General features: G+C 34.5%; 1 protein-coding gene across 25 annotated transcripts in view; it reads left to right on the forward strand.

Moving 5' to 3' along the window:
* HDAC9 (histone deacetylase 9) overlaps positions 1 to 21,279 on the forward strand; it is an 899,944-nt gene that overhangs the window by 388,353 nt on the left and 490,312 nt on the right. For 23 of the 25 annotated variants that reach the window (XM_063101430.1, XM_063101421.1, XM_063101428.1 and 20 more), the window contains one exon: positions 4,297 to 4,359. In XM_063101430.1, the coding sequence (XP_062957500.1) occupies positions 4,297 to 4,359 (63 nt within the window). Of the gene's footprint in view, positions 1 to 3,793; positions 4,059 to 4,296; positions 4,360 to 21,279 lie in introns of those variants that run through there. The other 2 variants (XM_063101420.1, XM_063101419.1) reach the window with 2 other exon arrangements.

A 21,279-nucleotide genomic window follows, 5' to 3' on the forward strand; every position in this document is an offset into this window, starting at 1 on the left:
GGGTGGGGTGTCTAAGGGAACCAAGCCTATTGACTGCAGGAAAATGTCTGTGATTTTATTGCTGTAACAATAATTCGAGAAATGTGAGGTTGGGAGAAGAGGCAACATCAATGAGTGAGTGACTGAATGAGTGAGTCAGGGAGTGAGTGGAGGAGCACCAGTTATTGGTTGAGTCATTTGCAGCATTCTTGTAAAGCACAATGTAGTATTTCAGATAAACAAGTTTTAAATTTTACTTCATCTAGATTCCAGAATCACTGGATTTGGTACTGCATGGAAAGTCTCTGCTTAATTACAAATGAGCAGAAGATATCTTATTGTGGTAGAATAAACTGGGTTTCACTGCCTTCCTTGCTTGTCTCCAGTGGAGTTTTCAGTTATCAATTAAGACTGATTTGAGAAAAGGTTATTGTAAGCTGGAGGTCTGAGGATATTTCTGGAAATACTGCAGCATCATATAGGCTTTTTAATATGATTTTTGGTTTTGCTTATAAACCTGAGTAAAAAATTATAATTCTCATAACTTTTGAATAACGTTTTGTATTAAGATTCGATTCCCATTCCCATTTCTATTAAATTGGGAACCTGGGGATATTTTCTGCTCTTATTCTTTTTTCACATTTTCTTTGATCTGTATGCATTTAAAATATAATACTTAGATCTATTTCAAAAGTGCTTATTACATTGAATTAGAATTTATTATACTGAGAGTTTTTAAACTCTCTATCTATTCTAGTCTGACATTTGTATTAGCTTGTTACAGTTCTTGTGATAAAAACTATATCTTTTTCCCCCAAATTAGTAAAATTTGATCTAATAAATGATTTAAAAAAAAACCTAGTCAGATTTCTTTACCAAAATTATTGAGATGGTGTGAGAAGAATTAACTCAACATTCTTAATATTTAAATTCTTGGATAATGGAACCATGGTAATCAGTATAGTTGTTTTGATGTTTATTTTTCTTCCCAGAATCTATTTGATGATGTGTCCACTGTCTTTCACTTAAGATAATTTTTCAATCAAGAGTTAAACAAAAGACGAGACCTCTAATGGGAAAAAAATGCCTCAAGAATCTAGAGATGAAATGTAACTAAACCTCATATTAAATAACTTGATCAAAATGAAGATGACATTATTTATACCGTTACATAGAATGCCTTTTCCTGGAACTTCTGAGAAATAGGATAATTACTTAACTCGCTCTTATGGAGTTTCATTCTAGGTTTTTTTTTTATGATTATAAAAGCTTGGAGACTCTTTTTGTCAGTTGTGGTTTGAGGGTGTAATTTAAACCTAAGATGACAAAAGATGTGTGGGCATATTATGTCAATATTGTGATTTTGTTATCCCTCTCATATGTTTATCATGATTTTTGTATATTCTGTTAAAAATCACTCTAAAACAATTAGACAGAAGTTCCATATTTTTTTTATCAGTAGGTTATATTAAATCTTATTCTGAATATCTCAGATAATTATTTGCATCATTTTGGTAAGGGACAAGATGGTAGCACTGGAGAACTTGAATGCTAAAATTAATTGGCTAGAAGTTACCTGTGTTAGCTTAAGGGAGTCTCTTTAGGCCTGACTCCATTAGTGAGTGATTTTGAAAACTTTGTAACCTCTAACAAGTGTCCTGAATTTCTCATGTATATAACAGGGAGCTAGTTTGAACTAGATGAGTAGATTTCAATTATTTTTTTCCTTAATATAGGAAATCATTGTTCTGTTCTCAACCTCTTCCCTCCCCCAAACAAAGTGGTAACTAGCTGAGATGATGGATAAGTAGCTTGATTGTGTATATACAATTTTGATTTGTCAAATATACCTCAATAAAATGTTTGGCAGAACAAAAAAAAAACTCATTGTTCAAAAGAAACCTTACATCCCTAAATGTAAACAGATAAAAGTGTAGCTGCCCTGGTTGGGGAGAGAACCTCTTATGGAGGAAACAGAGGCAACTCCCAGTTACCCAAGTGTCCGGAGGCAGAGTTTGAACACCACTGTGGACAATCTCTAAATTTGCTCCCAGGTATAAAGTGCTATAGGTGGTTACTACATAAATGTATTATACCCAAGGAAAAATCCACAATACTTCTATTTCTTGAATTTTAAAGACAAATTTCTTAATCAAAAGTTTTGTCCACTGACAGGAACATAAGATTTTGTTGTTTAGTTTATGTAAAATACAGTTTGGAATGACAATTTGGAATTTCTTTTAAAAAAAGAAATCTTGTAACTTATCTGTCCAAATATAATTTTTCAAGAAGTAGGGTATTCAGTAGAAATTAATCTGTGAAAGAAAAGGAATTCAGCAGTGTGGTTATCTGATAAATGATTGAACATATTTTTCTTTTTGCACCAAAACTGTGTTCCCTTGTTCACTTCCCTGTGCCTCATACTCCAGTTGACCAGGATCCCTCTAATTATTCTGGGAACCTTGACACAACCTCCTTTGTCTCTTTCCTTTCCTATTGCTACTGATGCCTTAGGAATTACATTTTCTTTGCTGATCTTGTTTAGAAGGGGGAAGAGCTTATATAACCAGTGGATTATCACTTTCGGGTTTGCCCTTGGGAGTGGTTAGTTGCTAGCATCCCATTTGGGGATGAGATTTATTTCTCACATAGAAATAATGTTATGAATGTGTACCACAGACTATAGAACTTTTATGCTATCTACTGTACTTCATTTACCTTATAAGTGAATGAGACCATGTGTGCTGGTCTGGGAATATATCGACTAATATAAATGGTATTTCTATAGAAAAGTGAGGTCTATCAGGCAACCAATGTATAAATGTACACAGAACTTTCATAGTTGAGTAGTGGCCCTATTTATTTATTGATCAACAGGTGTATATATTCAGTAATTCTGCATCTATAAGAAAGCACCGACATTTTTTTTTTACCATTTACAAGTAAATTGGAGTTAGCCTGGGAGGCTGAAAAAGGGAAAATTTTGAGGTCTAAGCCATAGTTTAGTTTTTGTTGTTGTTTTGTTTTCCAGATACAGTAGTAACTGGATGCGATAAAATTGATAGATGGTACTAAGACCACATTAGCATTTGTGAAATGGACAATTGCCTTACATAAATAGCAAGTAAAAAAATCAAGCCAGTCCTTCCTAAAAAATTTATCCTGGGGTGTGCTTGTTTTCCGAAACTACCTCTACTAAATCTCCTGTCAGTCCTGAAACTAGAAGGCAGAAAAGCTTCTAGTGCTACAGCCAACTGCAGTGTAGCCAGAGAAACAGGCAACAAAAATAGAACACCAGGATTGCTGTGCGTGGGTGAGGCAGAAACCACATTATGAGCAAAAGCTTCCAGTATTATTTTAGAACCAATACAGAGTTCTGCGCTTCTCTCCTTTCTCTCTTCCAAAAACACATACTACAAAAATAAAATGAAATTAAATGTATGTGCGTTTGCCCTCTTAGAATTATAATTCTTCATTTTTTTTCTTGCCTTCCTTTCTTTGGAAGTGAATCGCCAGTGTAGAAACACGGTAAAGCAAGCTTGGAGGGAGGAAAGAGTTAATTGCTTTTAAGGCCCTGCAATAGAGAATTATGGTTTGAAAGATAGAGGCTGGACAGCTGGGTTTGCTGGGGTATTTTTAAATGCATTAATGCAGGCTCCAATCACTCGGCCATGCTTGACCTATTTTTGGCTCAGGCCGACCATTGTTCTATTTCTGTGCCTGTGGGCCATGCTGTTGTTGATTCATATGCAAATAGATTATCACTAGCTTTAGCCAACTTGAGCAGAGAGACTGAGAAAGGGGGAAGAGAGAGACACACACAGATAGGAGAAGGGCACCAGCTCGAGCCACTTGCAGGACTGAGGGTTCTTGCAACGAAACCCTAGTAGTCTGAAGAACTATAAGCCAGGTTTAATTAGTTTCTTTTTCTCGTGGGTAGAGTTAATATTTTTCTACTTATTCTGACAAAGAAATAATCCCGAAGCACATTCCTATTTCCCACCTGCTTTTAGTTTCTGGGATAACCTAAACTGCAGAGAGCTATAGCATCCACTCTGTCCTTTCTGCTTTGCACACAGGTTGGTAACGTGGGAAAAGTATCCAGATCTTTTAAAAAGTGTATGTCCATCTGAGCAGAAAGGAAATCATTGTCGAAGTTGATCCTCTGCTGTTTCTCCTTGGGGAGGAGGGAGAACCAGCAAGGGTAGCTCCTGGGGCCGGTACGCGGAGCAGTGATGAATCTTTCATGTAGCTGAAGTAAGAGTGATTGGAATATGCTGCAGACAATTTACGAGAGTGACTCCTGTTTTTCCTCAGATGGGGTGGCTGGACGAGAGCAGCTCTTGGCTCAGCAAAGAATGCACAGTATGATCAGCTCAGGTAAGATCATCTTTCGTAACTGATGTTATGTTTGAAAGGGGGCTGGCTTGGGAAATGCAGCTAAGAAAAGCACCTCTCTTAAGAAATTGCTGCTTTTTCATGTTGATGTTGCTATTCTCTTGGTAGGTCTGTAGGGTTTAACTTAGATCCCTTCCATTACTGTTTCTGTGCATATTCAGAGTATGCTTAGGGACGGCTGCTTATGAATGAAATTGCAAACTATTGCTTCTGATAGAAGATGAGACTGAGATAAGTAAAATGTAGTTGAGGGTGTTTTGCCTTACTATGCAACTAGAAAAAGATTTGTACTGATTGTAAGTGCATTCTAACAGGACTTTAAAAATCAGGTAAGTTCACATTGGGGCTTCAGTTTAAATTGCAGCCTCTGTTAGCCTGATGATTTTATATTTACAGTGTGCATACAGAAGCACATCTATTTATAGACCTACTGTTTGAAATGTGTTCGCTGCGGAGTTGTAAAGGTAGTTACATTCTTTCCACAATGTGGCTTTTTTCTCATCAGCCCAAAATGAAACTATCCGGAATGAAATGAAATTATTATTAGCAGATGCTTATTTTAATTTTCTTCAAAAACATTTGGTAAGTCTAGCATTGTCAGGCAGATGTGACAGCATAGCACACATATAAATGTGTGAAAAGCAGGTGCAGCATTTTAAAGGATAACAGTAACTGATTCCAATTTCCAGTTTCTCTTTGTATGTGCTTGGGCCCTCAAGGATATGTGCTGATGGAAGATGGAGCTTGCCAGCTTTATCAGTTCATATTTGTTAAAAGAGCATACTCTCCAGGCAGTATCACTTACTTGTAATTACTGTTTTTCACATTTATTTCCTATAGCTAACTCTTCTTTCTGTCCTCTTCTGAATGCTTCAACCTAAATATTAGCTTGAACTTCTCCCTCAAATCTTCTAAGTTCCCATGTGAGCTTAATCATATTTATAGATCACTACCTAGATTTCTGTGATAAGAATGTAACACAAAGCAGCATTTACTTAGTAGAGCTAGGTGTGAGAGAAATATTCCACAGGTTGGCATGGTGTCTGTTTTGGTGTTGACACGTTTCCATCTGTGGATCTGTATTTGAAGCAAGTTTTCTTTAAATCTCGGTTCGGACTTCTTTAAACAGAAGGTCCTTCTGTTGACTCAATCTTTTCATGAACACAGAATAAAATACCAATTTTGTACAATTTGGTGTTAATAGACTTAAGTGACAGGAATTATATTAATGAATAGTGCCTGCTTAACAGAACAAATCTACCAGCATTTCAGTACAGTTTGTTATCATTGTGGCTGTAAAGCTGGCAAGGTCTCTGGGAGGGGTCAGTAGGTATGTCTCTGATGGAACTGGCCACTGAGCATTTTATTTTTTAAATATGGACACACTCTTTGAAAATAACTATTTTAGATATCTTTTCAGTACCAGCTTTATCCTTTTAGTTCTTGCTTCTGTTACAAGTTTGATATTTCTTTCATATGGCAGAAATGTAGCCGTGGCTTCCCAGTAGCAACTGTCTGCTGACACTAAGGCTGGCTACAGGTGTTAGCAAGCTTTGCTGCTTCTCCACATCCTTGATAATTGCGTCCAACTTTATTCCTGTTTCAGCTGAGCATGTCATTTTCCTGACATTAAATGGTTTTTATACAAAGCAGCAGATTTTCAAACAGAGAATTGCTTGAGACTGTCCATGCTATTGCCAGTTCTCCAGGAAGCAACATTTAAGCACTAGCTATTAAGTGAAAAGTGATATAGGTTAACATCAGCTCCCAAACCTAAGTAAGGAAACTCTAAGTTCTGTTTACTTTAAAAATTTCAAATATAGAAACAATTGCATTTTTTCTATCATGTCATGTAATATTTGATTTTGTTTGATACGAGTATAATGTGTCCTCAAATTTAATTCACCTAGTCATTATTGTGTACTTCTGTGAGGCTCTGGTTTCTCAAACTTGGAGTAAAATGCACCAGGGAGCATTTTACTAAATATATTGCCTGGATTCCACCCCCAGAGTTTCTGATTTTATTGGTATTGGGAACAATGTGGACACTGGGGTTTTTAAAATCTCCCTAGCTATTGTAACTTTCAGCAAACTGAGAGCTACTGCGGTGGGAGTAGGGAATGGATGACGATGCTGGAGAACCATCATCAGTAGGGTTTGTCCTTTGTGTTCATTGCTGAATTAGGGGAGTGTTTGTCTTAATTCTGCTACAGTCTTGTTCAGCTCCCTTTTGGACCAGTGGCCTGGATGTGATTCACAGACTTGGGCGTGGATGGAGTCTCTGAATGTGAAAGAGAGAAAAGTTACATGGCAGCAAGGGAGAGTGGTGGAGAGAGCACTGTTCTAGGAGTCAAAAGTTCTTGTTTAGCATGAGCTCTGCTGGCCAGTTGTGTGACTGGTTTGCTCTTCTTCAAACTGAAGAATAATGATATCCTCCTGCTTACCTTTTGACATTCTTGTGTCAAGTGTATCAACATGTCTTGGAAGTGTGTACTCACTGTTGTTATTACTATTTTTAGTGAGTGAACCTGGGATCTTGGCCTTTCGATACTATGCTCTATCTTGCTGAATAAGACAGATTGGTTAGATTGTAAGTCACATGGGAAAATGACTTTTTGTTTTGATAATCAGTTTTCTTTAGTTATCTTATAAATCAACTATTTCTTTAGTTATGTTGGTCTGATTAGAATTAAGTCCTTTCCTTATGCAAATAGTGACTGTACATCAGGGTAGCATGTGTGTGCGCGCGCGTGCGCATGTGTGTGTACATGTGCTGTGAGATGCTTTTTGTTCAGAGCTCTTTATATGCTATTGGATTGCAAGGGTTTTATAGGGTTCTGTGTTTTCCTAATATTGACCCAGCCAGACTAAACATCTTAGGAAAGAACTAGGTTTTATATTGTAGTCTACTGATGTCTTTTTAGTTAAAAAGTTCTATAATATTGAATCTTGGAATTCAGTATGAGTGACACATTTTGCCAAATACATCTACACTTTTGTGGCTTTTGTGGGCCAGATAAGTGATAACTATGGCAGAAACTGAAGCATGTACAAATATTAACACAGGTCACTCAGCAGGAGCTGGCAGAAATAGGGGTGTTCTCCTGTTGCCAGACATGTTGCTTACCACATTGGATAGCAGAGCTGTCCAGACAATATTGGAACAATTATTATGAAGGAATTTCCTAGAGTTTCTACAGAATTAATGCAAGATACATTTATAGTAAAGAGAACTCATATTTTCACTGTGTCTTCTTATTTTAAGTTTATAAAAGGAAAATATTTAAATCTAAATCTTGAATGTATTTTACATAAAATGTATGTTCATCTTTTCTGAATCTCTTTGTTCCTTGGTGTGTGGCATTGAAATAAAGGGAACATTTTAGATTCACTAGTTGCTTATGTCTACTTGAAAAGCAGAATCTAATTATGAAAATGTAAGTCTGTGAAATGCTCCTGTCATGTCAAGAATCACATCTGGTATTCCCCTAATAACTGTTTTGCCATTCTTTAACTCAGGTTATCTTCGCTTATAAGTCTGTTTATAGTTGATAGGTATCAATCAACAAGCTAGTTGTAAATGGACTTATTGAGAATGGGGATAAGAGTGAGTGTTTTATATTTCTGAGGATGACACAGGTAGCAAAAATACTGTTATATCCATTATGTAAGAAAATGCAATGTAACCTCTCAGAAGACTGAAATAAACCCAAATTCTGAATTTAAAAAAAATATTCTAAATGGTGATTTTGATTTTGAAGATGAGAGATTTGAAAATGTACCACATCATTTCTTACCACTGATAGATAAGGAAAGGAACCCAAAGTAGTATGTCAGTAAAAAAACACCCCCTCCACCCAGCCATCCCCTACAATATTCAGTGGTAACTAGCAAAGAAAATGATATAGCCTAATGCAACATACCTCAGAAATGAATAGCCAAGGGGAAAAAAATGGAAGCTGGGGTTCTTTGATCAGAACACAGAGACTTGTCTCCTGGGCCCCCTTAGAATTTTACTATCAAGTTGACAACTTCCTCAGAATTCATACTAACATTCCCAAATCTGGAGAGAAGCAAACAGAGTGGATATCCTCAGCCTTTTTGGTTGTTCTTGTTTTCTGGGAGGAACAATAGAAAGGATTCTGGCAGTGAAACTGGTGATATGGAAGAAGGTTGAACAAACCTTGTATCTGGAGAAATGAAGGCTTCAGAGCAATGCTCTAAATTGGGAAAATGATCCATAGCTCTTTGGAATGAGATACTCTTCCCCAACTAATCTTAGAGATTCCACCCAGAAAAAAAAAAAAAGTCATCGACCCATGGAATTGTCCAATAATTGCTTCCCACAAATAGAACACCGTAATAAGAACATAAATTCCGTCAAATAAGAGCTCAAAGATGAAATGATAAAACAATAGAATGAGATGGAAAAGGAGATTTAGATCTAAGGAAATGAATTGAGAATGAAAAAACGTGATAATTACAGAACAAAAATATTCATTAGAAATAGCAGGAAACAGAACAGAACCTAGTGAAAATCAACAAAGAGGAAAGGCTTGAAACAATCAGAGTGAATGAAAAAGGAAAATGGGTTAAAGCAATTAGAGAAATATCAATAAATTTGAAAAACAAAGACAATCTAACAAAAAGATTATTTCTGTCCCAGAAGTTGATATTCAAAAACAAAGAAACAAAATAAAATTTGGCAAAAATGAATAAAGATAATTTCACTGAAAGGAAAAATAAATCTGCAGATTGAAAGAGTTCCCCGTCTTTTAGGCAAATTTGATGCAAATGCTCAGTACAGAGTCCTATCCTGATTTGGCTATCAAACAGTAACCAGTTCTTTAGGAATTCAGGCAGGTAAAGCGGAGCCGATGGAGGGGGAAGGCGGGTAGATTTTCTTAATTATTGTATTTTAAGAATAATAAATAATTTTTACAGTATAGAATGATAATTATATTTAACTTTTTCTTGAATTAGAATACTTTGAAAACAATTTAATTGAAATAAAAGCCTATGAAAATGCCTTTAAAACACAAGCTTTCAAGGTGAGATTCAGAGATATGTTGACATGTGTTTTGAATGAGTGTGGCCATTCCATGGTCCATCCTGGCCTTGAAAGGACACCAAAATGCTAGTGATTAGCTTGGGATGTGTGTTGTTACTACTATTGGCAGTTTTCCTGTTTTCTAATCTCAGGAAATTGGCAATAAGGTGGCAGAAGGATGAGAAAATACCTTGTGTCCCAGTTCCATTCTTCTTCAGCTAAGTCAGTTGCACAAGACACATTTAACTTAAACAACATTTTTACAACCTACAACCTAAATGACCTACATGTTCTAGTGTTATCGGATAACATTATGTTTATGGTTACTTTAAGCTGCTATGGTTCATGAATATAAAACTAAGTAATTCTTATGATTTTATAAGAATATCTTTTCCATTCATTGTCATAATGTTAACTTTTCCATGGTAAAATAAGTGATGAGCCTTCTATGCACAGTGTTTTTGTAAATACCCAATAATTAAATCCAGCAAAGACCCAATAATTAAATCCAGCAAAGATTAAATCTAAGAAAGAAAGAAATTTACCAAACCATGGAGTGTAACTCATCATTTACTTATGATTAAAGTTTTTGCATGCTGATAAGGTTGGAAATACCCACAAACTTTATTTTACTGCTTCTCCTCGTGGTCTACCACTTGTGTGAGCAACTTTTAAATTCATAATTTCTGTTCATTATTAAGCCAGTTGCAGCCATGTGTATGTTATTTTCAATTTGCTTGAGGTAAATTTTGGTGAGTGTCTAAGCCATGGCATTTCCAAACTCGATTCAAATATGAGAACATCATGAAGTTGTTTTAAAATTTGAAACTCAAAATTAAAACCAAAACACACCAAAAAGAGAGAGAAAATTGCACTAAATTTCCCTTAAATGACATTGTAGCGTGTGAGTTCTTGCTTTAGTAAAAACATGTTTACCCAGCAAATTTTCAGGGAACCCCATATAGGGTGGACTAGAAAAAGCTCTTGGTGAGTTGAGCAATATTTTAACTTTATTCTTGAGGGGACTTTTAAAATCTGCTTACAATTAAAATTCAAGTGTGTATTTTGAATCCATGATCTTACATTAGGAACTGTTCCTTTTAGATAGTAGAAAAGTTATCACCACCAGTTATCCTTTTCATGTTTTTCTTGCTGTACTCCACTCTGGTCTTCTAATTGTTTAGTTGCAATTTAGGAGGTCAGAGATTAGATGCATATTTTTTTCATCATTTTTAATCACTCATTCTTACTGATGAAATAGCTAACACATCAAGAATTTCTCTGTACCAGGCATTGTTTTATCATTTAATCCTCACCAAAATTTAATGAGGTATGGAGTACGTACAGCAGTGTTCATATTTTACAGCTGAAGAAATAGGTTTAGAGAGATCAGGAACTTTATGGTGGTTATTATGGGTAAGAGATGGCAGGATGAAGTTTAAATTCCTACCACTTTTTCTCAAAGAGAAAAATATTTAGCATAGGATAATTTTATTCATATCTGTTTGGTACTAAAAATGTGGAATCAGCTATTTTTATAAACCAACATCTAGGCAAACTTCTTAATCCTGGGAGGCTTAATGCGCAAATAAGCAACTATGTTGAAAGACTTGCTGGAAGATCCTTACTTCATGTTCTCAGTGCTTGATAATTAAATTGGAGGAAGTTAACACTATTCAGGGGGTAAGATGAGGCTAAGGAAACCTTCCAAGTTCTAGGAGAGTGGTCTCTGCCCTGGAGCAGATACTCTGGACAGAACCAGCATTCCCAATGAATCTGTCATCTGTTTCTTCACACTACACAGATCATGAGGGTAAAGTTAGCCCCACTCCAAAATAACACATTGTTACTGATGTATTTTAGCAGGGGGAAGTATTTTTTTTTAAATGTTAGCACTGTAATGTTCATTTCTTTTGACCAAAATGTTTAAATTATGTCCACTTTGGTCTTTACTTAGAAAGGTGAGAGTAACAAAGTCTGTGTCTGCTGAAATCCTGATGTCAGCATACTATGTGAAATTCTTGAGCCAAAATAAAGATTGAGCTAACAAAATTTGAGATTCTGCCTAATTTGAATACATATTGGTTCAATATGGGTCCATTTTGGATATTCTCGGTGAAAACTGGATGGCCATGTTTATATATACTATTATGATATTACATTTTATTTTATCTTGAGTTAAATTTTACTTCATTGGATGAATATTGTGTGTTCTGTAGGTGGTGTAAGCATAAAATTCACCAATTAGATACTAATCCAATTATGCAAGAGCCAACTTTTTGGTTTCCGTCAACTAATTTGTATAATCTTATTTTCTGTGAGAATCTTGAACCATCTTTATGAATCAATACATTGTGCAAGCATTATTGATTATCATGTTAATGACCAACATCATTTATTGCCTTCCTAGGGGAAGGAAGCTTTCAGAAGATCATTAAATGTATTAAAACCTGCAGATGCCCAATTCGTGCCTCTTATTAGCAGGCTGACTCCTTTGGGTCAGTTATTCTTAGCTTCGGTATTTCTATCTTATGGCACAGCAGGTCTAAGATTAGCTTGGTAGGCATTATCATGCCATCTGAGTTACCTCCTAATATAACTCTACACTGGAATGATTATTTATAGAAAGAGCATTCTGTCATTTTTGGGTTATTTCTAGTAGTTTAAATAGAGAAGAATAACATTCAAGTGAAACCACAGATTCCTTCCTGCTGCCAAAACAACACGATAACTGTCTGCTTAAGGGGCAATGATGTTGTTTAAATGTGTGCTTGGGGTGATTGCAGAATTCTTTTTATCTCTGCCACCTTGAGAGAAATAGGAGGCCTTTGGGGAGCAATGTATAATGCTTGCAGAAAGCAAAGAGACGGTCTTGATGCTTGCTGTCACAGAGTACACAAGACTCTGGTTGATGATGACAACAAGAGACACACAGGGTTTATTTTTAGAAGCAGACATTGCTAAGCTCTGTTTGGTGTTAATATCACTCATACACAGGGCTCCTTGGGGCTCTTGACTTTTCCAGTGAATATGACATTACACACACACACAGTTTTCTTTTTTCACTTTGTAAGAATGATTCTATTATTTTAAAAAAAGGTAACTTTTTAAACTAAGAAATCTAAATTATATTCAATTTCTCCAATAGATTTAGAGTATTTTTAAAAAATTCCATGAAGATTAGATTTAAGAGAGGGTTTATGAAAATAATTGGATGTTGTATTAAAGCACCATGAATATACAGGCTGATCACAAGGTGTGGGAAGACATGTGAGTGTACATCGTGTAAGTCATTTCTAATAACAAATTACAGTACTCATAAAATAACATCTATGCTTTCAGTTTTATTACCACAATATATAAAATATAGCTATAAAAGATATTGTGATTATGGTGCCTTACTGTAAGTTGCTGATTTAAATAGATGAGATAAAAGATTCAGCAAATGAAGAAAGTAAGTATTAGCCCTGCTTGTTGTTCTGGTATAACTAACTCTTGAGGAACCAACAAGTTGCATATACTACTAAATGTGCAGTTTTACATTTGAGAAATGTTCTCTTAGTTTACTTCAACTGTGTGCTTATTTCAAATCTTAGCAATCGATACATTGCTCTAAAATTAGAATTGTGATGTCAGTCTGTTAAATTTGCATTTTATATTTCTTGATTATTGACTTGTTGCTAGATAATGAAAATGTTAAAAAGTTATGTTAATACATGTCATGTTACACCTTAATCAAAATGCTTTAGAATGGATAACTTATTGGGGTATCTAGGAATATTCATAATTTTATCATTAATTATATACTGAATAATATTTACTGTAACACCATATTATCTTTTTAAAATTAAATATTTTCTTGTTTATGCTCAATATAAGGAATCCACTCCCCATTAGGAATTTGTAAAATGAAAGACAAAAACAGGAAACATACAGCAATTACAGTGTACGTTAAAAGAAGCCAAGATGTAAATAAATTCAGAGGGTGGAGGTAGAAGCAATTGAAGGAACAGCATAACGAGTTGCTTGCTGATCACTCTTTTAATGAGCAGGTTGAAGGTTTTGGAAGGTGATGAAATTGTTTGAAGCTTTGAGAGCTGAGGTGAAACAGTCTTTCATCTGTTCATTTTTTAACTCAAAAATATTTGAGAGACAATTATGTGCCAGGTATTATTCCAGGCATGGAGGAAAAAACTGTGAAATAACACAAGGAGACACATGGCTGATTTTTCCATTGAATGATGGATGGATAAGGCTACTTTAGATAGCAATAAGTACTAAGGTAAAATAAAATAGGACAGTGGGGTAGAAAATGCTTGATGGTATCAGGCAATATTAACTTGGGTAGTTGAGTAAAGCCTTTTCAGGAGGCTAAAAGTAAGTTTTCCCTCAAATTCCATTCGGTGTAAGTAAACTGGAATGTTTAAGTACACTTGGAATAGAGTAGGAAATGTTCTGGAGCTATTTTAATCTCCAGTTACCTCTGCCTTATGGAAGGGATGAGGAATCCTTTAGCAGTAGGTATGTAAGGGAGCCAGAGAAAGGCTGTTAGCCACAGTTTTCTCTGTTTTCCATAGAGAGAGACGGTGGAATCAGGTGGTATCTCTCTAGGATTAATGTTACTGACCGGAAGTGAAGCCCCTTTCAGAATCCCTTACCTTTCTTTGTTCCTGAAGGTTCATGTTTGTCTGATGTTCCAACTCTAAACTCAACTACACTGAAACTTCTTGTCCAAGAAGTATGAGCCATTGCTAGTAGTTTAGTGGAAGCAACAGTCCCCCTTCCCTGGGGGCCAAAAAGAAGGGGAGTAGTATATTCTCATCAGTTGAACTTAGAAATCTGGGAACATTTTCTCATAAGCACAATATTGTACACTTTTAAAAGGGGTATAAAACACAGTATTAATTACACAGGCATTTATTACATACTTGCAAAGTGCTAGGTATTTAATTCAAGTAAATCATGAGTCAAATAGCACCTTTGTTAGATAGCTGGAGACTGTGCCTTCCAAAGATGTTTAGAATACAGTCTTCATTGTGTTGTTGAGTGGCTAGATTTATGACACATTGTTATAACAGTGGTATAAGGAAGTATTTCATGGAGGTGACAGATCTACTTTTTAAAAAGGAGAAACAGCAGTGTGTGCTAAAAGCTATTTTCCCCGCATGTTATGCTTTCTCATGGACAGGAGCGGTGGTGGATACACACCCGTAGGTTGGACAAACATTTTTGAGAAACTGACACATTTTCTCACATGCTTCATGCCTCATGGGATTTTCCCTCACATTCCAATTGGTCTAAGTCAAATGGAACGAAAGCAAGGAATAGAGCAGGAAGTTTTCTAGAGCTATTTTAATCTCCACTTCTGCCTTGTGGAAGGGATTGGGAGAAGCTTTTATCAGTGGATAGGTGAGGGAATCAGGCAAAGTCTGTCAGCTACAATTTTCTCTACCCTCAAGAAATCTTAAGACTGAGCCAAACTCCTGGCCAGCATGCTTTGTGGATTCACAGAGTAGCTTGAGGAAAATAATTAAGAGCAACTTGTTTTTTTCCTCCCCACTGATTGTCTCATTCGATCAGTATTTATTAAGTACTTGGCAGCTGTATTTTTAGCCTAGGTTTCTTATTTATCTGTTGTTTTTTTATGTATAAGAACTAATAATCAGATATTTCCTTTTTATAAAATACCTTTCTTCTCTGTTCCAACTAGTCATCACTGGGGGAAGTCCTAACTCTTACAAGCCCAGTTCAAATTTCCCTAATGGCCACGCCATCGCTGATTCAATCTCACTCCCCGTAGTACTTCCCCAGTTATGTGTATTTTTTCTCTCTCTTAATCCCCATAGTCCTTTATTACTCTTAGAACATTTTCATTTTCTGTCTTACACTGTGGTTATTTATGTACGTGTATACCCATTCCCCCAGTTAGTTATATTATATGCTACAGGAGGAAAAGGATCATGTTTTACTTCTATTTTTATTCCCTACGGTGCTTAGCGAGTAATTGATCCCTGAGACTATTTTTAGATGAATGAATGAGTGATTAAAGAGTACAGTGTTATTTCCTAAAGTCTGTTTATATGAATTTTATATTTTTTTAGAAATGATTCCTCCTTTTACATAGAAAATAACTCCTCAGTTTCTTTGTAAATTTGAAAAATATAGACGTTTTGGGAGAGTTGGAGTCTTTCACTCAAAAATTAAAACCATTCCTTATACAATGTAAGTCAAGAATGACCTCTAGTGCTTTACCTATGTACATGACCCTTTAAATGTTTCACTTATTCTTAAAAACGGGAATTTTGGAATGTTCTTATTTGATTTAATTTTTCAATGAATAATGCCAATAGAAATTTCATGAGATATGTGTCTGCATTCAAAATGTGAAGTGTGAAATGGCTAATTTAAGACTGCCTGAATGTAAATGCATACTTTTTTTAATCCAAGGAGAAGAATAAATTTAGTTGTGAAAATGATTACAGGTGTACTTTTATGTTATTCAAATATCACTTCACATTTAATGCTATTTTTTCCTTCTGTGATATTTTTATAGAGAGACAATTTTCTTAAAGGATAAAAATGGGTGGATTTTCCTATTAACAATAGTATTTATTTGAAATAGTTCTGCCCCTGGGATTGCTATTTACAGCTCATCTACATTTATTCAGGCATTATTTAATTGGTCATATTCTTTGACGAGGGGACAAGGAAAGAATATTTTTTGATAAACAATTTAATGATCAGATTTTAAATGCCAAATGTATCAATAATTTTTTAAATTATCTAAAGTAAAAATGTCAAAATGGAATTCGCATAGTGAGATATTAAAGAAGGACAGATGGAAGTGGTGATTCAATCTCTGTATGAAGCTTTTCAAAGAGAAAAAATGAAATAAATATGTCTAAGTAGGAGAGAAATGGTGAAAGGATAAGATGTAATATAAGTAGGGAAAGATGTAATTTTTTTCAGTGTAATCTTTTTGTTCTCTTTGTTTTACCCTAAAAACTCAGCATCCGTTAGGATAAGGCCATTAAAACTCAGAAAATTAATTGTTAGTTGATAATATAAGTATGGGCCAAGAAAGGAGTTGATAATAAAACCAATTTTTACAACATAGCTGTTGAACTCAGCATAGTAGAGCACAGTGAACATATGTATGCCAAAGTCCTTTCAGTGACTTTGCAAATGCTGCCAATTGTGTTTTTTCATTATTATGGGTCGAAGGCAAGTTTCTAACTAGTATAATAATCATATTGAAATGAAACAAATCAAGGTTGGTCTGACCTTGGATTTAGAAGTTTCTCATTTCTATATTAAGCATTAACAAGAAATAAGAATTAGCTCAAGCAACTTCCCAGACAGTTTTAATTTTGGAGTTATAAACTCAGTTCATTGTGTCAATGGACAAAATAACAACAAATTTTAAAGATCTCAATTAGCTTTACTGCAGTTGTAGAATCAAGCAACACACTTCATTCCATAAGATAGAGTAAGTGTTCTAATGAACCCAGCAGGGAGGTTGGTTTTATAGACAGAAAAGGCTGAAGAAAGCAGAAACAAAGAAAAAGCAGATTGGTCATTTCAAAGTTACTTTGCTTGTAAGGTGGGTACAGGGAGACAGAACAGTAGAAAAATAACATAACTGAATATTTAACATCAGGTTACTTCAGGCTAACTTTTTTGTGTAAGGATTAAAGTAGAGAGAACCTCATTATCATGCCTATTGAAGATTTAAACTGTCCTATTTGTGAAATTGGCTGTTAATTCTCTTCTGATTTCTCAAAAGGTGAGACCACAACTTAGTTTAGGTTTGGTGAACTTAGCAGGGATGACTCCATTTTGATTTCTATTCTGGTCTTTTGGGGCCTAGTGAAGGGACTTAGTCCAAAACAATGGCCTCCTATAATTTAACAATTGGAATTACTCATTTATTTTCTTTTCTGAAAGATGAATATAAAAATGTTAGAAAAAAGTTATCTGGTTATCAACTTAACTTTTGTATTGGAAAATAAACCTCAAACAACTGATGATTAAACATAGTAAAAACAATGCTACTGCTCTTTCACTATTCATTACCTCAATAGTTAAATGGAAATTTTCCCACCTGGAAAGATCAGTGATTTTTTATTTTTTTATTTTAACATTTTTTTTAACTTTTTTTTTTTCTAGCATATAGTCCCAATCTTGAATATGGATATAACTCTGGAAACCCTTCTATGAGTTCATTTTTAGATGATTAGATAATATATTAAATTGCTTTATAGATATGGGAGGTAACATTCTATTTGATTATCTACTGTCCAGTGAAGTTTCTTGAACACCTAACCAACAAGTAGTAGAGATTATCTTTATACTTCACCAGTCATATATATGAGATCTATTTTTTCCACATCCCTGCCGACATTAGATATTGGCAGACTTTAGATATTGTTGCCAAACTGAAAGATAAAAAATGGTATATCATTACTTTTTCATATGAATTTCCCTGACTGCTGATGAGGTTGAGTGATTTTCATTTGTTATTAGCCATTTAGCTTTTTCTTTTACGGAGCAATAATTCCAGGAATGCAAGAATGGTTAAAGGGGAAAAGTCTATCAGTGAATGTCAGTCACCCTGTTAACAGATTAAGTTAAAAAATGTGGTCATCTCATTAGATGTAGAAAAACATTCAATAAAATTTAATACCTTTTCCCAGGGTAGCTTCTATTTTAAGCTGAAAATGGAAGTGGAAAGTATCAACCAAAACCCTATCTGAAACTTTATATTTAATGGTACAATTAGAACACATTCTCTTTAATGTCAGGAATTTTGTCTTTGGAAGTCCTAGACAGTGTTTCAAGACATGAACATCACTAAGATGTGTAATTATTTGAAAAGAAAAGAAACCAATTGAACTAATAAACAGATTGCTCAGTTACAAATCAGTAAAACATAAAACATGGAAAGGATTGCCTTATACCAGAAATAAACTAACACAAAATGCCATAAAAAGTGATAGCATTTACAATAGCAATTAAAACTTTTATGGAGAAATTAATAAAATTATCAAAAAAATTATAAGAAAATTTGATCAGATTTGAGAGGAAGACTATATCTTTAAAAAGCCATTTATTCCTAAATTAATCTATACATCTGTTTGTCTTTAAAACAGCTAACTTTCTTTAAAAGTTAGACTTGATGCATAATAATATAAGTCAAACGTAATAAATGATATTGTATAGTAAAAAGTAAATATGACTTCTACCCAACTCTACCAGCCATTTAATTCCCTGCCTCATAGATAGCCTGATATTGATTTCTTATATACTTTACAGATGTATCTTATGTCAGTACAATTTCAGTTGAAATGCTACTGGGATCTATCAGGGAACATGGGATACTAATTCTAAATTCAAATGTAAGTGTAAATGTGCACAAATGCCAATTTTGTGAAGCAACAAATAGGGAGAAGACGGCTAGATAGCAAGTAATATAAAGCTGTATTGATAATAATTGTTTGGTTTGGGCAGGGAAATATTCAAATAGATCACAAAAAAAGAATACAAAGTTATTTTTAATAACTTTGTGTATGTGACAGGGTTTTCATCCCAAATTAATGGAAAGACGACAAACTGCTAATTAAATGGTTTGGGAACAATTAATATATTCAGTTTGTAAACTCAGAACCACATGATGTTGTACTCAAATGTCTGTTTTTGTAATACCATTGTTATCCAGTTGGACAAATTATAACTTAAACTTCTGAAAAGCCAATTGTATAATATATGTAGGGTCTTGCATTTTATGCAGGGATGGGAAGGAATTTTATGAAGGTATGGGGAGAATTTTAAAGTGGATCTAAACTAAGTAATAGAAGTTCTCAATATTTTTATAGCTCTCCAGTTTTCAAAAGGTAATTTGAGATTAATTTAAAGAAAAGATTCAGTTTTAAAGGTGCCATTGGGTGAAATAGAGGAGTGTTAATTCAGTTAGGAAAAAAGGTAGCTAACTTTATCCCAAAACTTCACCAAATGTTAATTGCTGAATAGTACCTAAAAAGACCAATGAAGGGGCCGAGCCCGTGGCGCACTCGGGAGAGTGCGGCGCTGGGAGTGCAGCGACGCTCCCGCCGCGGGTTCGGATCCTGTATAGGAATGGCTGGTGCACTCACTGGCTGAGTGCCGGTCACGAAAAAGACAAAAAAAAAAAAAAAAAAAAGACCAATGAAGAAGTGACTTTTAAGCTAAGGTCAGGTTAAGTAGAAAAAAGAGCCCCCAAAAATATGGAAGAAAAGTCATTCCAGGTGGAGAAAGAGCCTGTGCAAAGCCTCTAAATCCAATACATGTTTGGCTGTTCTTAGACTAAAGCCAGCAGGGCACAAGGCATTTTCAGCAAAATGGGGAGGGTTTTTAGGGGTTTTAGCTCAGTGTCTGCCACTGTTCATGTGAAGATAGGTAATTTATTTGTCTTCTACAGCCATCTGTAAACCATTAGGGGTTACCTAGATACTATTAGGGCCCCTGACATCATTAAAAAGGTTAACGATTTGTCTTTTTAATTCATAAGACTACATCTTTCTGGAACACCGAAAATGGTTTTGATTCTGCAGGCAAATAACCCACGTAATGTGTTTCTTTGATACTGTCAGTTTATAAAACTACAGATTTTAGGTTTAGAAACTCATTGAGCTCTAGTTTATTTTAACTTTATTGCTTATTCTGAAGCTTGTTCTGTGTCTGACTTTGGTTTTGAATATATTACCTTTTCACAAAAGTGTTGAGGTCTGCCCTGTTTGCAGAGGACTCTTCAGTAATTGTCATGACTTATCCAAATTACTTAGTTATTTCAAAGCAATCAAAATCAATCTTTGTGTATGTATGTATGTATATATACGCATGTAATCCATGTATTATAATTAAATCATTCTTCTATCTTTGTAGCAAGAGTCATGTTATTCTTCTAATAAAATTTAAAGGAAATAAAAGGAAAATATGACTATGTACTGAATTTCTTGTAACTTAGAACTAGTTTATTTCCATTTTAGTAATGAAGATAATCCGTTTTTTATGAGAAATAAGGTTTTATCATCAGTGTTCATGTTTTTATTTCTCTGTCTTTGCCCAGTGACTATATTTGCATTTTCTAGATCTCATTTAGAATTGCATTTCACTATTAAAAATTGGGACTTATTTTGGACTAATAAATATAGCAGAAATTTCAGATTAAATAACACTATTACAGAAACTGTTATAAAGAAGCAGAAATTTTAGTCAAATACCTTAATGAATATTACCACTTAATATAATGAATTGGTACAGGTCAGCTGCTTAATGGATAAGGAATTATTTACAGTGGTTTAATTCCTCCTATGATATATTTTAATCAAAATAATTTTCTTTGTAAAAACAGTATTTTGGAATACATCCTTAGGAATTTTTTTATTCATAACTTTTTCTAAACCCCAGTTTAACATAACTTTTTCTAAATCCCAGTTTACAGTTATATGGTTAAAATTGAAAAAGAGAGACATTATATAGGTTATTGGTTCTAAAGTCATATTTTATTGAGTTTTATACCTACTATGGATGATATTTAAAGGATGCCAAAGCTACATGTTGCAATCAAGATAACAAGAGTATTTTTTCCTTCTTTCCCATTCCAATCTTTTGAAATGCAATGCATGGAAATTTTTCTTTCATATGTTAAGTGCATCTCATTGCTGAATATAGTGTGCCTCACTGAAGTATTCACTTCTTTGCCAAAAACACATCAGTCATTCACAAATATTCAGTATTCTGAGAATGAAATTTTTTTTTTTAGCTACTTGGGTAGTTGGTGAAAGCTGGTTTGCAAAGATTTCTAACTCCCTCAG

The sequence above is a fragment of the Cynocephalus volans genome, chromosome 6, assembly GCF_027409185.1.
Source record: "Cynocephalus volans isolate mCynVol1 chromosome 6, mCynVol1.pri, whole genome shotgun sequence".
Lineage (NCBI taxonomy): Eukaryota > Metazoa > Chordata > Mammalia > Dermoptera > Cynocephalidae > Cynocephalus > Cynocephalus volans.